The following is a 24,974-nucleotide window of genomic DNA, read 5'->3' as shown; positions in this document are numbered from 1 at the left end:
CCGTTTTAATGTAATTTTATCCGAATTTGAAGCGTACAGGTAACGTAATAACCTCCAGTTTGTAAGTTTTCATTTGTATGACGTCACGTTTAGCAATGACGTCTTTGTGCCAAAATCATTCATGAAGTTTCGCGGATTTTTTTTTATTTGACAAATTTAGACATTTATTCAAGTTTTATCATATTTTTTCTTTTTGTAATGCATTAGAATCCGAATAACATTACTGTAGTTGAAGAGTTGCCACCGTCAATTTTGATTTGACGGTCGCAAATCTCCGTTTTACTGTCTCCGCTACGCGTCGCCAGTAAAACTGAATTTGCGACCGTCAAATCTACAATTGACGGTGGCAACTCTTCAACTACAGTGCTGTTATTCCTTAATTATTGTTCGTGCATGTTTGGATTTTAAATCTTGCTCGTGAAATGCCATTCATATATACAAGTACTAGACAGTATATTGTACATACAAAAACTAACGTGAAACAAATACAATAAGGACATACGAAAGATTTGGTATGATTGCCAATGAAACAAAGTTCCACCACGACCAAATGACGTAGGAGTTATCAACTATTAGAGGTCATCGTACGGCCTCAAGTATAGAAGTATATGAGTGGCGATAAAGGCATTAGAGAGGTATCAACCCAGATCGACCAATACAATTGGTTACAAAAAGTAATACTATTATTGAAGAACAATGTTGTAAATGTTTTTTTTCTGTATATACATGTATATCTTATCAAGGATAATTCAGTGTATGCTGACAGTGCACATCAGCGATAGCAAACTGAAGTTAAACTTATCAAATGACCCGCATTTTCTGCAGCTCCCCTGAAGTGACGCTTTTAGAAGCCCGTAGATCAGAACATGACATTTTATACTTTCTACATTTTCTACTTTTACTTTGACTTTTCTTGGAAGTATGAGGGGCGTGTTTGTAACATACGCCTAGGGTAGTTTGAGCGCTCTGTGAACATATAAAAAATACCCATGGCGTATCAAAAACATATTCTGACATTCAACGGATCTTACACTGACATTTATATACAGGTAGTGGCAATTTACAAAACCAAGTGTATCCACAAGTAGTACAAACAATCAAATTGAAAATGGAAGTAGGAAATATGTCAACGAGACAACAACCCGACCAAAGAGCAGATAACAGCCAAAGGCCACCTATGGGTCATCAATGCATCGTAAAAATCTTGCACCGAGAGGTGGGCCTCAGCTGGTTCAGTGGACCACCCTATAGTTACATGTCCCAGACACGCCGAAAGCACGGATGATCGTCTTAGATACGTTCAAAGGACGTTTTTCCTTCGTAGCGTGCATTTCGTCTCCGTCAGAAAAAAGCCAGACATACGCCAACGCACGTTACTTGAACGCCAGATTAACGCGTATATATCTACGCTTCTCGTACGCCCTAATCACGCTTAAAGCTCTTTGTGCACACGATACAAATGATAATTGATAAGTTAACGTAGAATGCGTCAAAAAGTACTAGCGTTTTGGCAGCGCACATGGTTTTTGACCACGCCTGGCGCACGCGTCGTAATGTGTGACGCCGGAATTTTACACATGAAGTCAACATACACCAAAATACCTAATATGTTACACCTGAAGTCAAAATACACCCACAAGCCCCGATCTGTTTCACACTTGAAGTCAACATACACCAAAATGTCCAATCTCTTACACACACAAAGTCAACATATTCACAAAATGCCCAATCTTTTACACACCTGATGTCAACATATTCACCAAATGCCCAATCTCTTACACACCTGAAGTTAACGTACACCAAAATGTCAGATTTGTTACGAGGTGACCCAATCTAACATTTAGATCAGTGTATATTTATATAAGCGATGACTTTTATAATCATTTACAGACCTGTTATCACTCGGTCATCTTTATCTATTGAAATATCTATCGAAATATCTATTGAAATATCTAGTCATCGGTTGATAACAAACATAATTTAAAACGTGTACAGATTTGTGTTCAATGGATAGATTCTGCAACGGGAAACCTCTTTGGGTAATCAAATTAATTTTAAACAATCCATTTAATTACCTATGATTTTGAATGATCTTAGTTACATATTATATAACCATCAATAACATCACAAACATATTATTGCACACCTAATGTTACATAAGGGGACGACCATTTGATATTCTGGTGGGGGGGGGGGGGGGGGGCAGGAGGATTTGTTTTTGATCGGTTATTTATTTTCGCCAACTAAGAGGACAGATTATTCATTTTCTGCACTATTGAAGCAAAATTATTCATTTTCATGATTTTTCATTTTTCACAACTATATTTATGATATTCGAAAACATATAATTTTTATATGATTTGTTTATTATAAATAATACATGTTTAGTCAAGTTATTGTATACCATTTAATCCAAATTAATCATCATTCTCTGCAGAAATGACTGTTTTTATATTCTCAACTGCATATACATGCATTGGTTGTAACTATCCTCTTTTAAAAGTATTGTCAAACATATTTTGCCGAGCGGAGCGAGGCAAATTTTTTTTTGAAGAGTTTTGGAGCCACTGAAGGACCAAGAAGCTATAGAACAAATGATGCAAAATCATGCTTTCTGGGTGTTCTGAAGACCCTTTTATAATCTGAAAATGCAAGTTTAGTTTTAATAATTTTTTGACAATATTTTGGTCTCAAAGCAAAATTTATAAATTCAGTGTAAGACTTAAGTTTCTAGGGACAACATCAATAGACCAATGTGCATGATAAAGCAAAAATTGAATTCACATAGTTACGTCTGTGGCTGCTGTTTTTTTTTAAACTCATGATCAAGTTCATAACAAAATTACATGATTACAAAAGGAATGCAACACAAACAGAATACAGAAGGTCAATCAATAAACAAAAGACAAATAAATAAGAAACATTGATCACGAAAAATCAGGGCTACGTCTGAGGGAAAACAGAACTTGCTTCTTGCAAGGCACTCACTGTGAACACAATTTGATATGAAAATAAGCGTTTGGTTTTGAAATTTCCTACATGAGGCATTTGTCTCAATGTAGTTATGGCCCTGTTAAAATAAAAGCGAGGTAAGGTTTCCTGAGACAATATACCTCAAAATGTTAAATGAAACCAATTTTCACACATTTCAGGTATATTTAAATAATATTTATACTTTTATTATTAAAAAAATTGGGAATATTTTTCTATTTTTTCGGGAAAAAAAGATTAATTTATGAAGAATCTGGTGCCATCTCATACTTTCGATTAGACCTGCTGAGTTATTTATTTTCAATACATTGCAAGTCAGGTAATTTATTTTCAAACTACTACAGAACAAACCATTTATTTTTGTGATAATCAAGGCCAAGTTATTTATTTTCAAAATCCTCCTGCCCCCCCCCCCCCCCCCCCCAGAATATCAAATGGTCGTCCACTAATACACCTAAAGTTCATATTCAGAAGTTTACAGGACTGGTACACCTTGAAAGCAATACTCAAAATTATTTAAACTGATCAAATGTCAATTTTGTGCATGAAATACACGGGAATGTACTCAGATTTGTCTTATTTAAAATGTCAATGCAACCAATTTTTAAACCCTGTACATTTATCTATATAAATAATACTAGAACACACCCGTGATATCGCGGGTCTGTGGCTGAATTAAAGAATATAACTATGCGTAAGCCTTATTTTAGTATTGGTATTGTCATCTGATAAAGTCATGCCGATTATAAGATGCACAGTTTTCTCTGCTTTCAACATCTTTCTGTTTGAACCCGTCGACCTGGAACTTATCAATTATTGGTATTATTAATTTTATTTGGAAAACAAAAGTCCCTGGAAAGGAGTATTTTTTAATCAACAGCATTGTCATTAATGAGTTATAATTAAAGTTGAATTCTTTGATTCGCTGTTTTACGTCATTCCGGCTTACAAATTGAAAACTGTACATGCTGTACCTATACGCCTTATTTTAAGTCCAGAATTATATTATTCATATTGTCATCTTAAAAAGTCATACTGATTAAAATACTACAATCGGGAACAATGTGACAATGATTGAATTTAGTAGTGTCAACCCTGTGATTACGACCCGTGTATATAGCAAAATCCTAAATACAGCGTTTGGTGGTGCGCCTGTCAGATGCGGAACGTACAGATAAGGTAATAGGTAACAGGTGAATATACTATTGGTATCGGTATCGGATTCGACCCGGAACTTCTTAATTATTGGCAATATTAATTATGTGGGAAACAAAGGGGTCTGGAGTGGTGTAATTTTTAATCAACAGCATTGTACTATATTAGTTAGATATAAAGTTGAATTCTTTGATTCATCGTTTTTACGTGATGACGGCTGATAAATTGGACCTCGTAATTTTAGTATTATAGAAACTTTGTTATGACTGTCTATTGCATAATAATATCACAAATATACATTGTTTATAACGCAAACCTTGCAAACCTTTTCAGTTATAACGTAAACATTTGTTACATCTTATTTCTTGAATAAGTTTCAAAGGAAGCAGCTGTTATTGATGAGTCTGCATAATATCATAATTTATCACCATGTGTACATAACTGTAACATAGAAATAAATAAAAAAAATCAACGCTGCTAAGATCAATTTGTCTATTTGACAGTTTCACAATTGTATGACATTATTTTTGCACTTATCTCCTTAATCAATATTTTAAAAATTTAGGCCTTTCCATTAAAATAGGTCTATACCATATCTATCTTCTTGAACATTACATTAATTAATTTTCTGATACGAAAACAATTGCACTTCAAGTAATCCCTTATTACTAATGGACGTCAAGTTGGTTACTTATTCCTTACTTCTTAGTCGTTACTTATTCCTTATTCGTTACTTATTCGTTCCTTATTCGTTACTTATTCGTTCCTTATTCGTTCCTTATTCCTTACTTATTCGTTACATATTCCTTATTCCTTATTCGTTACCTATTCGTTACTTATTCCTTATTCCTGATTCGTTACCTATTCGTAACTTATAAGTAACGAATAAGTAACAGGGTATTTACCGAGCGCTGGAACGGGTACATACGCGCAAATAGGGTTATTTCATCTCTAAGAACACATTGTTACCACCAGAGACATGAACACTATTGAAAAACGATTTATTTCAAGGTGCAACGTATACCACGCGTATTAAAAGCGAATAAGGAACGAATATGTAACAGGGTATTAACCGAGCGCTGGAACGGGTACATACGCGCTAATAGGGTAATTTCATCTCTAAGAACACATTGTTACCACCAGAGACATGAACACAATTAAAAATCCTTTTCTTAAAAATGCAACGTATAACAAACGTATTATAAGCGAATAAGGAACGAATAAGTAAAAGGGTATCAGTCGAGCGCTGAAACGGCTACATACGCGATTATAGGGTTATATCACCTCTAAGAATCCAAATCTACCACCAGAGACATAAAAACAATTGAAAATCATTTTTTAAAAGGTGCAACGTATAAAACACGTATTAAGTGACTAATGGAACGAATTAAACAAGATATTAGTCTAGCTCCGAAACGATGTACACCCTGCTAACATGTTTAACCTCGCCACATTATGTAAGTATGTGCCTGTCCCAAGTCAAGACCCTAAATTTAGTGGTTGTCTTTTGTTTTTGAGTTACATATTTGTTTTTCGTTTATTTTTTTTGTATATGAAATAAGGCCGTTAGTTTTGTTGTTTGAATTGTTTTACATTGTCATGTCTGGGCCTTTTATAGCTGACTATGCGGTATGGGCTTTGCTCATTGTTGAAGGCCGTACCGTGACCTATAGTTGTTAATTTCTGTGTCATTTTGGTCTATTGTGGGGAGTTGTCCCATTGGCAATCATACCACATCTTCTTTTTTATACAAGCGCTTAAACGATGATTTCACCCCTTCGAACCAAGAACCATCTTCAAACTTACGAATGTAAAGCAGTTAAAAGGTAGCACGTACAAAAATCAAATAAGGAACAAATAAGTATCGAACATAAAGTAACAGGATCGGTTGAGCACAATCACATATAAATAGGTCATAAAAAGATCATTTTACCTCAACAAATTTAGAACTATCACCAGAGATATATTAACAATAAAAAAGAGGGAAGGATATTAAAAATCGAATAAGTAACGAATAAGGAATAAGAAATAAGTAACGAATTGGTAACGAATAAGGAATAAGTAACGGATAAGGAATAAGTAACGAATAGGTAAGGAATAAGGAATAAGTAACGAATAAGGAATAAGTAACGAATAAGGAATAAGTAACCAAATTGACGTCCATTTATTACTATGCATATTTATTAGTAATGATTAGGCCTTGCATTTATTTTCTTCTCTAAACTAAATCACAACCGGAATTTAATGACAGAAGGACATATATACATAACGCATTTATAATACTCTATGGTCGGGTTGTTGTCTCTTTGGCACATTCCCCATTTCCATTCTCAATTTTATAACGTTATAGTATGATATTATTTTTCTGTTTTGCTTTTTCCAATCATATTGTCATAATATTGTTGTAAAATGAGGCCCTTTATGGGTTCTTGATTAGATTAATAAAATTCTTATCTTATCTTAGCTTATACAAAACTTGATTATCGACTCCTAGGAGTCGATATTAAGAATTGAACGATAGACAGTCAGTGCGTGAATATTTCTTGCTACCTGATTACGAGACGTGAATAGTCAAAGTTTATTGATTGGTTAGGACAATCCAAACCTAGTAAATGTCCTTCAATCCCGTAGAGTATCGGATTTGTCCTTTCTATTTTAGCAATTAGATTTTGCCTGGTCATTAATGATGCATATTCATGATATTGGTACACAGGTAACTTTTATCTATAAATAGTCGAATCTTCTGGAGTTTCGTAAACAACAACGTTAAACCATATATATTACTGCATAACGTGTGACCTCACGTGTGTGGTAAAATTTGTTGATTGATGCACGTGGCTATTCTAGTAAATGAATAAATCTACAAAGTGAGAGCACTTTCCATTTTCATCAGCTAAGAGTCGACCGTAGCCCTTTTTGAAAGGCTAATGCTTGTGAATAATTGAAATCAAAATGTTTGCGTTATTTCATAAAGGTAAAGTGAAAAAAAATAATGTGTGCCGCTAATACTCTTCCGTAGTTTTGTCCATTTGATCAACCTCTTTCCCGACAAAAGTGTTATGTCGCCGTCCGATGATTAATTGAAGTTCATTAAAGCGAGGCATCTCTGATAAAAACACGCCGGTTTTCCTGCATTGAGAATTAAGAAATCGTGCGAATCAGAAAAGGAACGTTCTGAAATATCATATGTGCCTAGCATTTCAACAGTACATCCAGACAGATTCTGCAAAACACAACATGTTTAACATGTATCACTATGTTTTTATATCATGTGGAATTACACCGCTTTCAATCGAAGACAGTTTGTTCTAGTCAGAAACGAAAGTCGAGAGGCCCAACAATCATCTAAATTTGCTATATAGGATTGTCGTGCTTGTGATATATATAGGATTGTCGTGCTTGTGATATATAGGATTGTCGTGCTTGTGATATATATAGGATTGTCGTGCTTGTGATATATAGGATTGTCGTGCTTGTGATATATATATAGGATTGTCGTGCTTGTGATATATATAGGATTGTCGTGCTTGTGATATATAATATAGGATTGTCGTGCTTGTGATATATATAGGATTGTCGTGCTTGTGATATATAGGATTGTCGTGCTTGTGATATATATTGCTTGTGATATATAGGATTGTCGTGCTTGTGATATATAGGATTGTCGTGCTTGTGATATATAGGATTGTCGTGCTTGTGATATATATAGGATTGTCGTGCTTGTGATATATAGGATTGTCGTGCTTGTGATATATATAGGATTGTCGTGCTTGTGATATATAGGATTGTCGTGCTTGTGATATATATAGGATTGTCGTGCTTGTGCAACATTAAATGAAAGGTAAATAAATCATCGAGGATTAGCTTTTTAAGGATTTCGGACTTAAACTTATTACAATATTCTATACCAAAAAACTTATCGAACTTTTTATACATGTTTGTATTTTCATTTTATAGTTTTCATTAGGAATGCATTTTAATTGACAGACACCTACCGGATGTTGTGGAAAAGTTATTGTCATTTTCCAATAAAATACAATTTATGACAACGTTACAGAACTATTAAAACAAAGACAATACTTGACTAAGCTCTTAATTTCCTGGGTTCAAAATTACAATTGTAATTTAATTTTTAAGAAAGTTTTATATGGGTCCGTGTAACACTTATCAATTCAAAGTTTTAAAAAGTTTTCAAATTTTGGATTTTTGGAATTTTGATTAAAGTTTAAAATATCAAAATTTCAAACTGTGTAAAAGTTTTGAAATTTTGAAGTTTTAACCAAATTATTAAAATATTAAAATTCTAAATATCGTTTATCAATTTGTTAGTTGAGAAATTTGATCAAACTTTAAAAATACTAAACTTAACGTGCAATTTTGATAATTTCACTTTTTGAAAGTTTGATTTTTTAAATTTTTGATTAAGATATCAAAAATAGAAAAGGTGCGAAAAGAGGGGTACCTATTTAAACTGCGAAACGAAACAAACGAAATGAAAACATACTGATTCTCAAGAGTTAATGTTAAAAATAAAACCACATGCAGACAGTTGTAAGCGGTGAAAGATTAGATGAAAAAATAAATATTTCTCAAAAGAAGAGAATTCATTTTAAAACAAGACGCACGGATCTGATAATGACCATTTTACTTGCTTATTTTCCCAGTACACATATTTTAGGAGTAACTGTAAAACCTGACACCTCGCAGTAGGTCAAATAGTATGGTTAGGCTGAGTATGTATATACTACCTTCTACTAAACTTAAAGCAATCAAATGGCTCAAAACACGTTGTATTAATTCATTTGATTTTAAATTTTTCTGATTTGCTCTGCGACTTCTTACTTTCTGCAATCATGTCGGCAGCTGAATATATCATTCCATGTACATTTTGAACGATCATCTTTAACGTTTTAATTGAACATTGAAGACCTGTTGGTGACCTTCTGCTGTTGTCTGCTCTGTGGTCGGGTTGTTGTCTCTTTGGCACATTCCCCATTTCCATTCTCAATTTTAATCAACTCTTTCTTTTCTTTATAAATTGTTGGCCTTAAATATTCAGCTTTGAGCGTTCCTGGAGAAGGTAGATCCAGAAAAGCTCTTCGGTAGTAACTTTTAACGGTTCGTTTTCATTATTTATCGATAAACTGGACTCCTGTTGTGTTTACTTATCGCTACACGGTGAAAGGCTGTAGATGGAATGGCGGACCAGTTTATATTTACCGATTGCATGCCGATCATATATTGCCTTGTATCAATGATTTTAGTTTCTAAGTACTGGTACGGTTGGAATACTGAATTTCCGGTGTCGCAATGAATGTTGTGCTAGTCTGGAGTGTGGGAGGTTTTTGATATGTTTTTTACGCTGAAATTGAGACTAAGAACAAATATTACAAGACACTGTTATAAGGTATCTTTATAAACTCTTCATAGATAGATACCAGGATGTACATTTTGTATTTGCGCCAGACGCACGTTTCGTCTACAAAAGATTTATCAGTGACGTTCGATTCAAATAGAGTTAAAAAGCCAATAAATATGAAAAAAAAGAAGATGTGGTATGAATGTCAATGAGACAACTCTCCTCAAGAGACCAAAATAACACGGAAATTAACAATTATAGGTCAGGGTACGGCCTTCAACAATGAGCAAAGCCCATACCGCATAGTCAGCTATAAAAGGCCCCGAAATGACAATGTAAAACAATTCAAACGAGAAAACTAACGGCCTAATTTATGTACAAAAATTGAACAAAAAACAAATATGTAACACATAGACAAACGACAACCACTGAATCACAGGCTCCTGACTTGGGACTGGCACTTACATACATAATGTGACGGGATTAAACATGTTAGCGGGTTACGACCCCCCTAACTTGGGACAGTGGTATAACAGTACAACATAAGAACGGGCTATAAAAATCAGTTGAAAAAGGTTTAACTCATCAGATGGACAAAAATACAAGTGGACGTGGACGGGTCAAATAAAATTGAAAATTGAAAATTATTTTCAAAATTTTAAACAGCGATAAATGGTAATCTTTTTGGGAGTCCGATAGATAAATATTGTCACTAAGGTGACACTTTTACTTGGATACTTCCAGGAGGGACTTCGATAATGGTACATAAAATATTCGAATCCCTGTTGTGAAGTCCTTGTTACATAAGCATTTGGATTTGTATATTGTTTTGAAGTATAAAAAACTCACATTACTTTCTTGATTATTTATTCCATCAGTTACATACACAATAACATTATCTTTTTTTGATTAAGCTCTTCTGGCTTTATATAGCAAATATGAAACAATGAAAGGAGCGCATTTAACAATGACAGGATTATATTAAACAAAGGAAGGAGCTTTAAATAAAGAACGGAGTTAAGTTAAACAATTAACGGATCTTTAAATACATAATAACAAAAGGAGTAATAAGCGGAGTGCAATTTAAAATACATATTCACGCTTCGCGACACTCCCCACTCAAAGTTAAACAGTTATAAGTGTCACTGAATAAAATGTTCATAAATGTCCTGTTCCATATTTAAGTCTGACAGATATGTTTGTCCATCAATGGTTGTGAGAGTTCTTTGAAAAGTTAGAATCACTGTCTGCTGAACAGTTGAGTTGTCTATGGTCATCAGGGATCTCTCATCATTTATATTATCGTCGTCATCATCACTGACTATTATAAATTCATTTGCATTATTGTTAATGTCACTCGTAGTACACGAATCATCATCTTTGCATGTAGTTTCATAATTTTCTTCTTGATCATCTGTATCTGTACAGACATTTATTTCTTCATCACTAATGTTATCCAAACTATCTAGAAATTCTTCAACACTCATCGATGGTATTTCCTTGTGCCTTTCCGTTTCTATGGCATCGTTTATAAGGTCAAGAATAGTATCATCCTCGCTAACTTCATCATAATATTGTTCATGATCATTGATGCAACTTGGTCTTCTTTCTGCAGATAATGACTTACTTCGGGCTAACTGTACTTCCATGCCATGAATGGTAGTTAAATGATGAAACAAGTAACCTCTTCTTATAAATGTGGAACTGCATTTATCTTCTGTGCAGTCATACGACTCTAGACCAGCATGGTGTTCTTTGATATGGCGAATGAGATTCTTCTCGTATTTATATTCCTTGTAACAAATTAAACAAGTATACATCGTGGCTATGGTAACTATGCGAATGAAGATTCATATTTAATAGATCGGTTTTTATACAACCACATAGACACTGAATGAGAAACTCGTGCAAATCAAGCTCTGTTTAAATTTCAGCTCCGTTTACATTTCAGAGATTGAATGCTTCATTGAACACACTATAACATTTGGGCACACTCTATTCATTTAAATTATTTTCTAAATATAACTTTATAACACATATTATTAACACATCACACATATATATCGATCATAAATTTAACTTTTGAATTTTCTTTTTGGCAATTTCTGCCGCTGTCCTGATAGGTCTTTTTGACATTTCTATTTCTTTAGGAATAATTGGCAAGTCTTGTGAATTTGAATCATCATTTGAAACTTCATCTATTTCCAATGGATACAACAAATTAAGTGGACGACCAATTATATTTCCATTGGCTAATCTCACCTTAACCGACCTCAACTGACCATCATTACTTTGAATATGCTTTACAATCCTCCCCAATTTCCACATTCCTCTTGGTAAATCTTCTTTTATTATAACTACACTCCCAATACCTGGAGATACTGTAGACTTTATTTTTCCACACTTTAAGTCAATTTGTTTTCTTTCTCTTAAACTTAGTAAATATTCTTCTCTCCAAGTTTTCCAAAAACAATTTAATATATTTTGTCCTTTTTTCCATAGCTTCTTCAGTTTTTCAGATGATGTTTCACACGTTTTGTAAGAAGGATCTTTCAGATAATAATCAACATCAGGAATTCCGTTTTGTGAATTAATCGCAAGGAAATGATTTGGGGTTAACGTTGTTCTCGATTGCAGTTCTTCATCGACATATACTAATGGTCTCGAATTTAACACAGCTTCTATTTCTTTCATCAGGGTCAATAATTGAATATCCGAAACGGAACGCTTTCGCAATGTTTTCCTTAGACAACGCTTTACCAGCCCAACTAAGCGTTCATAGAATCCACCCATCCAAGGTGCAAGTTCTGTTATAAATTTCCATTGAATTCCACAGCTGGACATGTAATTTTGTACTATTTCATTTTTGATAATTGTATTTTCCCAGACTGATTTAATGGTTTCACTACCTAACTTAAACTGAGAAGCGTTATCACTAATAACCTCACTTGGTGTTCCTCTTGTCGATACAAATCTACGAAAAGCACAAATGAACTCCTCAGTTGTCATGTCATTCATAATTTCCAAATGAATGGCTCGTGTCACAAAACATGTAAATAAACAAATCCATCTTTTCTTCATCACAGTGCCATCCTTCACATACACTGGACCAAGGTAATCAAGACCAGTTCCTTGAAAAGGCAAGCTTCTTGAGACTCTTGATCTTGGAAAAGGAGCCATATTTGGCATTTTGAAAGGACCACCTTCAAATCTCTTGCATGTTTTACAATGCCGTAATATTTGCCTAACAGTAGCTCTTCCTTGTGGAATCCAAAACTTGTTCCTGACCCTACACAATGTATGAGATACACCACTATGAAATAGTTCTTTGTGAGTTTTTTCAACAAGAAGTCGAGTGAAGGTCTCCCCACGAGGAAGAAGAATAGGAAATTTAGCACATTCACTAATATCTGCATTTTCAAATCTTCCCCTGCAACGCAACAGGTTTTCATTATCTAAATAAACTCCTAATTGAACTTTTAAATTGTTCTTCTGACCTGTATGAATTGAGTTAAACACATCAGCAAAACTTTTTCTTTGAACACTTTGAATCCACATTTCCTCAGCTTTCTTGATTTCTTTAACAGATAGATATTTCTCATTATTCGAGGGAATCCTTCTGATCTTTGAAATGAATCTTTCAATCCAGGCAGTAACTCTAATAAGTTTGTGGTATGATGAGAATCTTTTGATATCTATGTTGTATGGCATTTTATTACTCGTGATTTCTTGTCCATTTTCACTAACAAATGCACTTTCCGTTTGGTTTTCACTCGTTTTAAGTTCACTTTTGAATTGGTCATTAACTTTCTGATTAGCATCATCATCATCATAAATTTTTTCCCAAGTATTCTCGTCTTGTTTCAGCCAACTAGGACCATGCCACCAAAGGTGATCACTTCTGAGTTTTTGTACTAACGTTCCACGCGTTGCGACGTCTGCTGGGTTTTCTTTTGTAGAGACATACATGAAACTTATATCTTTATGGCTTTTAATTTCTTGAACTCTATTTTCAACAAAAACTCTAAGACTTTTCTTTGTTGATAGCCATTTCAACACACACTGTGAATCTGTCCATAGAAACGTTTTGTCAATCACTAGTTTCAGTTCTGTTTTAACGAACTTCAGACTTCTAACACCAATGAGAACTGCCATCAATTCTAACTTCGGGATGGTCATACCCTGAATAGGGGCTAGCCTTGATTTTGAGAAAATTAAATCGCATTTTGTTGCGTCCCCGCTTGACTGATGAAGGTAAATCGCAGTTGAATAGGCTCTTTTCGATGCATCACAGAAACATAATAACTTATATTTCACATTATTTTGGTTAGCCTCTAATCCTATGAATCTTGGAATGGAGACATCTGAGATTTTCTTTAGTTCGGAACTTATACTAATCCATTTCAACTTATCATCTCCGCATATCTCATCATCCCATTTTAAGTTCCTTTTCCATAAATCTTGAAGAAAGATTTTCCCACTGACTATGACAGGCGAGAAGAAACCCATTGGATCAAACACTTCTGCTAATTCACTCAAGGTTTTTCTCTTTGTTGAAATTCCAGAACACATTGTATTTTTTGCCGATTTCACATATATAACATCAATGTCAGTATTCCAGAGATGACCAAGTACACATGTTTCAAACACATCCGTCCTGTCTTTGGTCGGCAATAATTCATTGAACATTTTACTACTGGAAACCCATTCTCTTAAATTCATTGAAGCATTTTGAAATATATGTTTAGCTTCTGAATAAAACTCCAATGACTCAGCTACCGATGTACAACCAGAGATCAAATTATCAACATAAATGTTATCTTTTATTTTCCTGGCTATAGGCGACTGGTATTTATCTAAATGACTTTCAACTGTAGCTGCTAATAGAAATGGACTTGAGATTATTCCGAAGGGAACTCTGCAAAATCTATACTCCTGAAGATTAGTATCGGAAGCATACCCATCTTTGTAATTCTTTAGCCAAAGAAATCGTGTAACATCACGGTCACCTTTCTGTAATCCGACCTGGAGAAATGCCTTTTCTATGTCAGCAACAATTGCAACTTGATTCAAACGAAATCTCATGAATATTCCACAAAGATTCCTTAAAAGGACTGGTCCGCGATATAAGCACTCGTTTAGACTATTGATTTCATTATTCGGTTTTGCTGACGCATCATAGACTATTCTCAACTTCGTCGTCGTTTTATTTGGCGTTAAAACAGCATGATGTGGAATATAATGTTTCAATCCCTCTGTACTATGTTCTTCCACTTTTTCAACTATACCTTTATCTAATTGATCTTGAATAACAGAATTATATTTTTCAAGTAATTCTGGTTTCTTTCTCATCCTTGCTATACACGATTTTAGTCTAGACAAAGCTAAATCTCTATTCACTGGTAAGTCAACATTGTCATTCTTCCATGGCCATGTCACGTAGTACCTCCCATTTGAATATTCTAACGTTTCCTTGAACATTTCTAAGACTCTAGAGTCTTCTGTCGAGTTGTCATCGTCACTTATTCCTACTGACTCCAAATTCCACAGATCTGTAACGTTAGGGACAGACGTAATACATGTATCAGTCTTCGGTACATTTGATCCTGTGTATGACATTATCAGAAAACTACTCTCAATATCCTCTCGTGAATAATCATTTTCTTTAGTTCTTCCTGTGATTATCCATCCCAACTTAGAAGCAAGTATATACAAGCCAGGTTGAATTTCAATCCTTTGTCCAAGAATGAAATCAAAATAGTGATCATTTCCAATCAACAAATCTACAGTAGACGTTTCGTATTGGGTTGGAATGACATCTGCTAATTCAACGTCCTTTACAAAATGTCTCACATTTTCAATCGAAGATGTATCTAATCTTCTCCGTTGAACAGTTCCACTGATAACTGGCACAATGTTAGCCGAAATTTTCAACACTTTTCCATTATTTAATCGAATACATAAACTAGTTGATGCGGTTTTCACGGTTCTGGCCTTCTCACTTCCAAACGTAACTATTGTAATTTCCTCGTCTCCTTCAGATTTTAATTTCAACTTTGAGGCTAACTTTTGAGAAATGTAGGTTCTCTGGGATCCAGAGTCAAACAATAATCTGGTTGTTTGTTTTAAAGAATCATTTGGATTGCTCACTTCAACTTTAGCGGTCTGCATAAGAACAATTTCACTAGATGATATTAGAACATTCTCCGATGCTGTTTCTCTCTGTTCACTTAAACTTGTTAATGATTGTTCCACGCCACTACTTAATCCACTAGAAGAATGATCATATTCTTCACTCAAATGGACACTTGTTAATCCTGTACCGAACTTTTTAGGGCATAAGCTCCGGCGATGACTGTTTAAAACACCACAATGTACACACAATTTTCCTTTCTTACATTCAGCTGATTTATGTGTATTTCGAAAACACTTGTAACAACTACCTTTCAGCTGAGCTTTCCTTTCATCAATGGTTTTGTATTTAGGACATTGATCACTCCAATGCTTTCCTTGACAAAATCTACATTTATCAAAATAAGATGAGCTCTGCGAAGTATCATTTCCGTTCACTACAAGTGCTTCGGCTGTACTTCTGTTTGGAAACTGACGTGATCCATTTTGGAATTTAGAAAACTTTCCTTGAAATTGATTTCGTTTTGACAAAGAATTTGCTCCGTTATTGTTTTGACTATTTTGACGATCCTTTTGAACATCACTTTTGTCTGACCTTTCCTTTGCCACTACATAATCCATTAATCTAGCACATAAAGATTTCACACACCATTTTTCTGTAGTTCCTTTTTGAATTTCAAGTTGCAGCATCACTTCCTGTGGTAATTTTGAACGTACCATTGACACAAATATATCTTGGTCTACACTTTGTTTCAAAACTTCAAGACTTCTTAAATGACGGTTCACTTTATCTATGAATAACCTCAATGAATATGTCTTATTCGAAGGGCATTGTAAATTTATCATCTCACAGTAGTGCAAATCAATCACATCTTGGGTATTCCCAAACCTTTCTTTAAGAATATTCACTGCCACCATATAGTTTTCATGCGACACATTTAATCCAGAAATTGCATATTTTGCGTCACCTACCAGTTTACTTTTCAGGTAATTGAATTTATCGATGTTTGAAAGTCTTTTGTTTTGATCAATAGTAGATTCAAAAGAATCCCAGAACTCATTCCATTTTGTCTTGTCTCCGTTAAAGGAAATTATATCAATTTTTGGCAATTTCACATTTGTTTCTGCACTTTCACTCTTTTGTTGACTCTTTATGAATTCCTCTTGTTGTTTCAATTGTGTTTGTATTATATCTTTCAGTTCTTGCTGAAGTTGAATAAAATCTGATGGATTGACTTTCTCTACATTTTCTGTAGTTTCTAATTTAATATTATCGACTAACCTTTCTTTGAAGTTCTCTAGTTCCAAATAACAGTCTGTTGCGTCTGAACATAACTTGCAATCTTCATCTGCCAATTCATCTGCTGTTCCTGATTGATCTTCTTCTAATGAACTAGCAACTTTGCTACTTTGAATTTCCAATTTGTTAATATAGACTTTTAATTTTTCAATACACTTGGCGGATGTACCATTTCCTGACGATATGGTTTAGAAATTTCCGCATGTAGAATTGAATTCCCTTCTTTAATTTCCGTGTATAACGTATTCCTATATCTGGTTCTAACACCTTTCATATGGCTCAAAGTCGTCATCTTGTATTCGTTTAAAGTTCACAGAATTGTTCCCAATTCCCGGGTTCCGGCACCATAAAATGTTGTGAAGTCCTTGTTACACAAGCATTTGAATTTGTATATTGTTTTTGAAGTATAAAAAACTCACATTACTTTCTTGATTATTTATTCCATCAGTTACATCGATACATACACAATAACATTATCTTTTTTTGATTAAGCTCTTCTGGCTTTATATGGCAAATATGAAACAATGAAAGGAGCGCATTTAACAATGACAGGATTATATTAAACAAAGGAAGGAGCTTTAAATAAAGAACGGAGTTAAGTTAAACAATTAACGGATCTTTAAATACATAATAACAAAAGGAGTAATAAGCGGAGTGCAATTTAAAATACATATTCACGCTTCGCGACAATCCCCAATTTGAAAAAAAATTATTCTGTGCAAGCAGAGGACAAAAAAATACTCATAGTATTCTGAATCCAGATTTTCCCCATGATTTATAGTGTTAAATTTTGAACCAAATAATTTAATGAATAGGGATGTAAAACTTAATAAATGGTTAGCGCTGAGCGCCTTTTTTTTGTTACTTCGACAAAACAACCATATTCCCACGTTTGAAGTTAAATGGCTGCTCCCTTAGACAACGTTTGGACTTATGCTTGTAAAAAGTATGCAGCATAAAAATTTTCATCCAGCTCAAGCGTGTGTCTAGGGTATACCTGCACGATATACATACGCTACAAGCGCGTTCGCGCTACAGATAAGTTTGAGACACGTTTAAGGGCATACGATACAGTTTTGATCCTGTATTTACAGTTTGATGAAAATTTCCATATAGGCTAGTTTTTGCCTGCTTAAATCAAATATGTAATAAAAAATATACCTTCATGTGCTACTTTTTAAGTTAAATGAGGTCGAAATTTTGTATATTTGCTCAAAATTCGGATTTGTGGCCGTATTTTCCCTTTCGAAAGAAAGCCATAACTTTTTTGTTTTAAAAGATAAACACAAATTGTTTTTTGTTAGATAATTTGTAATTTTTGTATTTTATAAGTATCCTAAAAAAATTATGCATTTTTTATTCAGAAATAACTCATATCTATCAAATGGTCATGAATTAAGAAAAAAACGTATTTTTTTGCTGTATATTTATCAAAATTAAAAAAAATCCTCTATTTACAGTTTAATAAAATTTGGTCCACATAATCTCCCTGCAAAAAGAAACAAAATGTCGTTTTAAAAAATAGGGGTCCATGAACTCGTTTTCAAATTAAATCAGTTTGAATGATAAAAAATAGTCGAAAAATGCATCTTTTCCTGATATGTCAGAGTTTGACGTCGCGAAAATAACATTTTACGTTAGCAACGTCATTACCTTCCCTGTAACTGTATCGTATGCCCTTAAGGCACGTTGTATACGCTTCAAGATCGTTTGACTTTAACTAAAACGTATGCGGCTGTGTTTATAACAAACACCACATAATAGAACGTCCAAGACACGTCCGGGACGCGTCTCAAATACTTCCATGAAACATTTTTCCTTCGTAGCGTGCATTCCCTCTACGTTAGACAAACACCAGGCATACGCCAACACACGTTTCTTGAACGCCCGATAAACGCTTAAGTACGCATCTCGTACGCCGAATACACGTTTAAAGCTCGTTGTGCACACGTTACAGATATGATTGACAGGTTAAATGCATCCAAAATTACTAGCGTATTGGCAGCGTACATGATTTTTTAACACGCCCGGCGTACGTCTGAGCTATACGCTGATGTGTGACGCCGGTATGGATTTTTCATTTTTGGCCATACACCAATGTTGCTCTTGAAAAACCAGTACAGTACAATGTAAAACGCTGAATTTTAAGTAAAGCATACACCTACGGAACGCTGAAAATTGATTATTTGAAAGTCAAGTAAATATAAGAACCGAAAAAAATGAAGAAGTGTTTGGCCAATCTAGTTAAACATATCAAAATCCATCTATAAGGGTTACTTTGCCAGAGGGAGTTGGATCCTAAGTTAGTTTCTTTGTAATTTGTATGTAAACAACCTATTTTAAATTATGGATGTTTGGTTGACGGTGATAAATATTTTATGAATTCAGGAACAAATTAGCAATGAATACAACAGAAAGGGATTGTGCTTGTTATTGATATGCTGACGACACAATCTTTCAAAGAGTTTAATTGAGGTCTAGAGCTGGCATAAGTCAGTAACTGCTAGCTTTATAAATATTTGTCCTTTATTAATTTATTATCATTGTCATTTTGATTAGTTTCTTTTGTTTCCTATTCTGACATAGAACTTGGATTTCTTTTAAAGTGCGTTTTGCTGTGAGTATTGCTGTGTGTTTGTTTATTCTACATTGGCTCTAGAAGTATAGGTGAAGGTTGTGATCTCACGAAACACGTTTAACCCCGCCGCAGTTTTGCGCCAGTCCCAACTCAGGCGCCTCTGGCCTTATTAGTCTTGTATGATTTTAATTTTAGTTTATAGTTATATTTCGGGGTTTAGTATGACGTCTATTATCACTGAGCCATCACTGAACCATCACTATACCAGTACACTTTTTTGTCTAGGGGCCAGCTAAAGCACGTCCAGAGTGACAACGTTCATTGCGACACCATAAATTAGGTATTCCTTCCGTATTATTACTTGGAACTAAAATCAATCATTAAAGGCAAAATACATTCGTCATGCAATCGATAAAAATGAAAACAAAACGTTTAAAGTTGCAAGCGATCGAAGCGCTTTTTCTTGATCTACCTTCATCAGGAACGTCAAAAAAGCGATAATATTATTTTGCCCACTGCAAGTTGATCAGTTTTCACTGTTACTTCTAAATGTTGGGCACTGGGTACGGGGCGCCGAATGGGACTCTTGTGGTTTTGTACAAAATTCAATTCTGTCATAACAAAATCATTTTTGTCTTACAAAACTATGTGATACAGACTTGTTTTATGAGAACTTCAATTTTGTGATGACAAAATTCATTTTTGTCATGACAAAAGTCAACTTTGTCAAAAAGGTATGCAAATAGAAATTTATTTGCATACAAAATTGACTTTTGTTACCTGATATGGAAATTAAAACACAAAAGTCAATTGTGTGAGACAACATTCAATTTTGTCAATTTTCTTTCACAAAAATCAATTTGTGACGACAAAATTCAATTTTGTGACGACAAAATTCACTTTTGTGAGACAAATTCACTTTTGTGAGACAAAATTCAATTTTGTCAATTCTGTCTCATAAAAGTCAATTTTGTCTCACAAAAGTCTATTTTGTCTTAAAAAAAGTCATTTTTGTCTCACAAAAGTCAATTTTGTGTAACAGAAGTCGATTTTGTATGCTAATTAGTTCACAGAATCCAAACTAAACTAATTTGCATACAAAATTGACTTTTGTCGCCCAATTTTCAAATTAGGTTACAAAAGTCAAGTCTGTGTAACAAAAATGAATTTTGTCATGACAAAAATGACTTTTGTCCACTGAAAGATAATTTTGTATGACAAAATTTTAAATTTGTAGTATGCTACAAATTTTGTTAAACTGAACTAATTTTTGTTGAACAAAAGTCAACTTTTGTCCGTACAAAATTGAATTTCGAGTACAAAACCACAAGAGTCCCATTCGGCGCCCCGTACTGGGGACACCAACTATAGTTATTTATCTCAAACGCTAACCTTATATTAGAGATTTAAATCAACCTATGATGCTGGTTTCAATAGGTTTAATTTTTTTTTAATAAATGCACAACCTTAAAATTTCTGGACACTGTTATCCCATGTGATGTCTAATATGTTTTCTTAAAAAAAAGACTTCTTCTTTTAATTATTTATTTTCAAACTAATTCAAAATGTGTTGATATATTTCGTGCTCTTTATAGCTCTATGCTAAATGTGGTATAACCGGAAAATTGTTAAATTTAATAAAATCAATGTATTCTAACTTGAAATCATGTGTTAAACATGAGGGAAATTTTTCTGAGTTTTTTAAATGTGACATTGGTCTAATGCAAGGGGAATCCTTGTCACCTTTTTTATATGCTATGTATGTCAATGATATTGAAATAGAATTAATAAAACAGGGTTGTCAATCATATGACATGAGAATGCTCAATCTTTACTTATTAATGTATGCTGACGATACTGTTATTTTCAGCGAAAATATAAACGATCTTCAAAAAATGATAGATGTTGTACAAATATGTTCTGAAGGGTATAATTTACATATAAATATGTTAAAAACTAAGATTGTTGTATTTAGAAACAGAGGTTTTTTCAAACCAGATGAAAAATGGTTCATTAATGGAGAGAATATTGAGTTATGTGAAGAATTTATATATCTAGGTATGCTGTTATATTATAATGGTATTTTCACGAATACTTAGAAAATGTTGTCAAATCAAGGTAAAAAAGCTGTTTTTAGTTTATTCAGTAAAATCCAAGAAGACTTTTTTAATACAGAAACACTACTGTCTTTATTTGATACATATGTGTCAAGTATAGTGAATTCTGGTAGCGAAGTTTGGGGATATCATAAAGCAATTGACATTGAAACTCTTCACTTATATTTTTTAAAGAGGATTTTGAAAGTTAAGAAGAGTACTACAAATTACATGGTGTATTTTGAACTAGGTAGAGTCCCTATGTATGTACAATAGATACTGTAAAATGATGACATACTGGTGTAAATTGTTAAAAACAGATTACTGACAATTGTATTCTGAAAAAATTGTTATGCAGAAATGCTGGAGGCTAGCAATGTAAAAAGTAAAAATAAATTAAATTGGTCATGTAAAATACGAGAGTTATTATGTGATTATGGCTTAAATCATGCCTGGTTGACACACAATGTTTTAAATGTAGATGTTATTATAGCTGATTTCAAACAGCGTTTTACTGATAGGTTTATATCTGAAAATCATGTCTGGTTGACACAAAATGTTTTAAATATATGTAGATGTTTTTATAGCTGATTTCAAACAGCGTGTTACTGATAGGTTTACATCTGAAGAAATGTCATTTTTTGAGGAGTCTTCTAAATGTCTGTTTTACAAATACATTTATTATACCTTACATATATTTTAAACAATTCTATTGGGTGAAACGTTATCACGTGACATGGAATAATTCAGTTGTTTTTCATTCAATTGCAAGGAAGGACGAATAACCCTAAAAATTTGCACCAGCGGTGAATAACCCTATTATTCACCGGTGAATAACCCTATTATTCACCGGTGAATAACCTTTCAGTTTGTTGATTTGTACTTGAGTTACCTCCCATGAAAATGACGTCACAGACGTAAATAAACAAAATGGCAGCGTTCACGTTACATTGGAAGCCCACCGAGAGAAATGGAAATAAGGCAGTGGTCATGAAAAGAGTGCCAGCAGCCGTGTCTCTTATAAACGGTCCTTTTCAGGGCCATCAATATTTTACAAAAAGATTCTACCTTTGTTGTACATTCGAGAAATTCTAGAACACAAAGCCGTTAAAGGTATTTTCAGCTTGTGTCAACTTGTGTGTTTGTGTTGACTGTTGTGTAAAGTCCAAAGAAGTGTTCGAAAGGCCTTTCCAATGTTAGTTCGGTATAATAAAACAATTGTGGCCCCTTAGAGTCGATGAATATCCAAAATTGTCAACCCTTAAAAGTTATTTCACTTCGGGCTGCGCCCTCAATGAAATAACCTTCTCGTGTTGACAATTTTGGATATTCACCTCTTCAACGGGCCATAATTGTATAATATGACAGTCATGGTTTGCAGTTTTATCTTAGTAGACCTGTTAATTTTAGATATAAATCATTAATAAGCAAGTATCGTGTACATGCACATAATTTGAACATTGAAACTGGAAGGTTTTTAAATATAAACAGAAACGATAGAATATGTAATGTGTGCAACTGTGATTCTGTTGAAGATGAATATCATTTTATTTTGGAATGTATTGGATACAAAGATGTTTGTATGAAGTATATCAAACCTTATTATTAGAGAAATCCGTCATTTCTAAACTTATACAATTGTTATCTGTTCGTAATATAAAAGAACTTAATAATTTTGGAAAGTATTTATGTATTGCCGAAAAAAATCGTAATCGTTGAATGTGTATATCATACTTTAACTAAGATTGTTAAATAATGCTAATTAATATCATGCACCTACATTTGTTTTTAATTGTATTGATTGCATTAATGATTTACCTTATTGTAATATTTGTTGCTAATTATATTTAATGTAATATTTATTGTACTTGATACCTATAAGCAGTATTGCTTTTGGAATAAAGAATATATATATATGTCATATTTATTCCTAATTAAAGATGATTATAATCAGAGCCGTGTTTTCAAGTACCCCTCTTTTCGCCCCTTTTCTATTTTTGATATCTTAATCAAAAATTTAAAAAATCAAACTTTCAAAAAGTGAAATTATCAAAATTGCACGTTAGGGTTAGTATTTTTAAAGTTTGATCAAATTTCTAAACTATCAAATTTATAAATGATATTTGGAATTTAAACATTCTAATTATTTGGTTAAAATTTCAAAATTTCAAAACTTTTAACACAATTTGAAATTTTGATATTTTAAACTTTAATCAAAATTCCAAAAATCTAAAATTTGAAAACTTTTTAAAACTTTGAATTGATAAGTGTTACACGGACCTATATGGTTGTAAAAACATTGATGGTGCACATATTTTTTTTTATCATATACTATTTGCTTTCGGTAAACACATTTGCACTTCAAAAAACGTTTAAAAGAGCGTTAAATTCATAAAAAAAACTAACCCAATATATGCCATTTCTTACATATAAGTTTTTCTTTGTGCTGTTGATAAGAAAAATTAGCAGGAGTTTTTTTTGTATAAATAAACAAATTAAAACTGCGGCGCTTCTTGTACACACAAATGGCGACCAAAACACCCACTTGACTCTAAGATTTCTTATTTTTTTAATACACAATTTATGTTATCAATTAAATGTAAGATAAATTGAGTTTCTATAGTCATCACCTGGTGTAATTGAAGTAATTAACTAAGTGTTGGTTTTTCTCAAATACTTTAACACTCGTTAATATGTTATATTTATTTATTTTCCTAATTCCAACAGAAACTAACGTATATTTTCTCTTCCCATCTGAAACAACCTTTTTCTCAAGAAATTAGGAATCAGACTTTTTTTATATATAGATACAGTCTCAATCAAAAAGTTTTGAAAAAAAACGTTTCCAGGAACCTTGAATACAATTGCAAATAATTATAACAGTGTAAGATAATGTTATTTGTAGGATTCAAATTTGACATGGGATGGGGATTGGCCGGAATTCACGGAATGTTTTCAGGACACCATTCTGGTGTGGATTACATCAGGGTGGTTATGGACCACCGCACCTTTTTACGTTATCTATTTAGCACAACTTTCCTCTACCAGATGTCAGTGGACATGGAAGACATATACAAAACTGGTAAGATAAATGATAAATAATGGAAATGGGGCATGTGTCAAAGAGACAACAACCCGACCAAAAGCAGAAAACACTGGCGCCAAGAATATTAACCAACACACAGGAATTGAATAAAGTAAAAATGATAAAACAGTTCGGCATAAGGCGTCTTTTTCATGTTTTTGCTTGGCATACGATATAAAGGGGGCAAACTGGTTTCTGGTCTTTTCGACCGTCTATTCGTCTGTTCAATCAAGTTAAATGTTTTGAATAATGTACTTTGCAATAAAGTTGTGGTCATA

At 33.4% G+C, this 24,974-nt stretch overlaps 1 protein-coding gene across 1 annotated transcript in view; it reads left to right on the top strand.

Moving 5' to 3' along the window:
• Positions 1-1,971: 1,971 nt before the first annotated feature.
• Positions 1,972-24,974, top strand: part of LOC143082384 (multidrug resistance-associated protein 1-like) — an 80,306-nt gene continuing 57,303 nt past the window's right edge. The window contains exons 1-2 of the mRNA XM_076258034.1: positions 1,972-2,039; positions 24,517-24,693. Coding sequence (XP_076114149.1) covers positions 2,007-2,039; positions 24,517-24,693 — 210 coding nt within the window. The 5' untranslated portion in view covers positions 1,972-2,006. The remainder of the gene's footprint in view (positions 2,040-24,516; positions 24,694-24,974) is intronic.

Source organism: Mytilus galloprovincialis, chromosome 7 (assembly GCF_965363235.1).
Source record: "Mytilus galloprovincialis chromosome 7, xbMytGall1.hap1.1, whole genome shotgun sequence".
Classification (NCBI taxonomy): Eukaryota; Metazoa; Mollusca; class Bivalvia; order Mytilida; family Mytilidae; genus Mytilus; species Mytilus galloprovincialis.
Note: the sequence above shows the minus strand (reverse complement) of the source record. Positions and strands in the feature narration are given on the sequence as shown.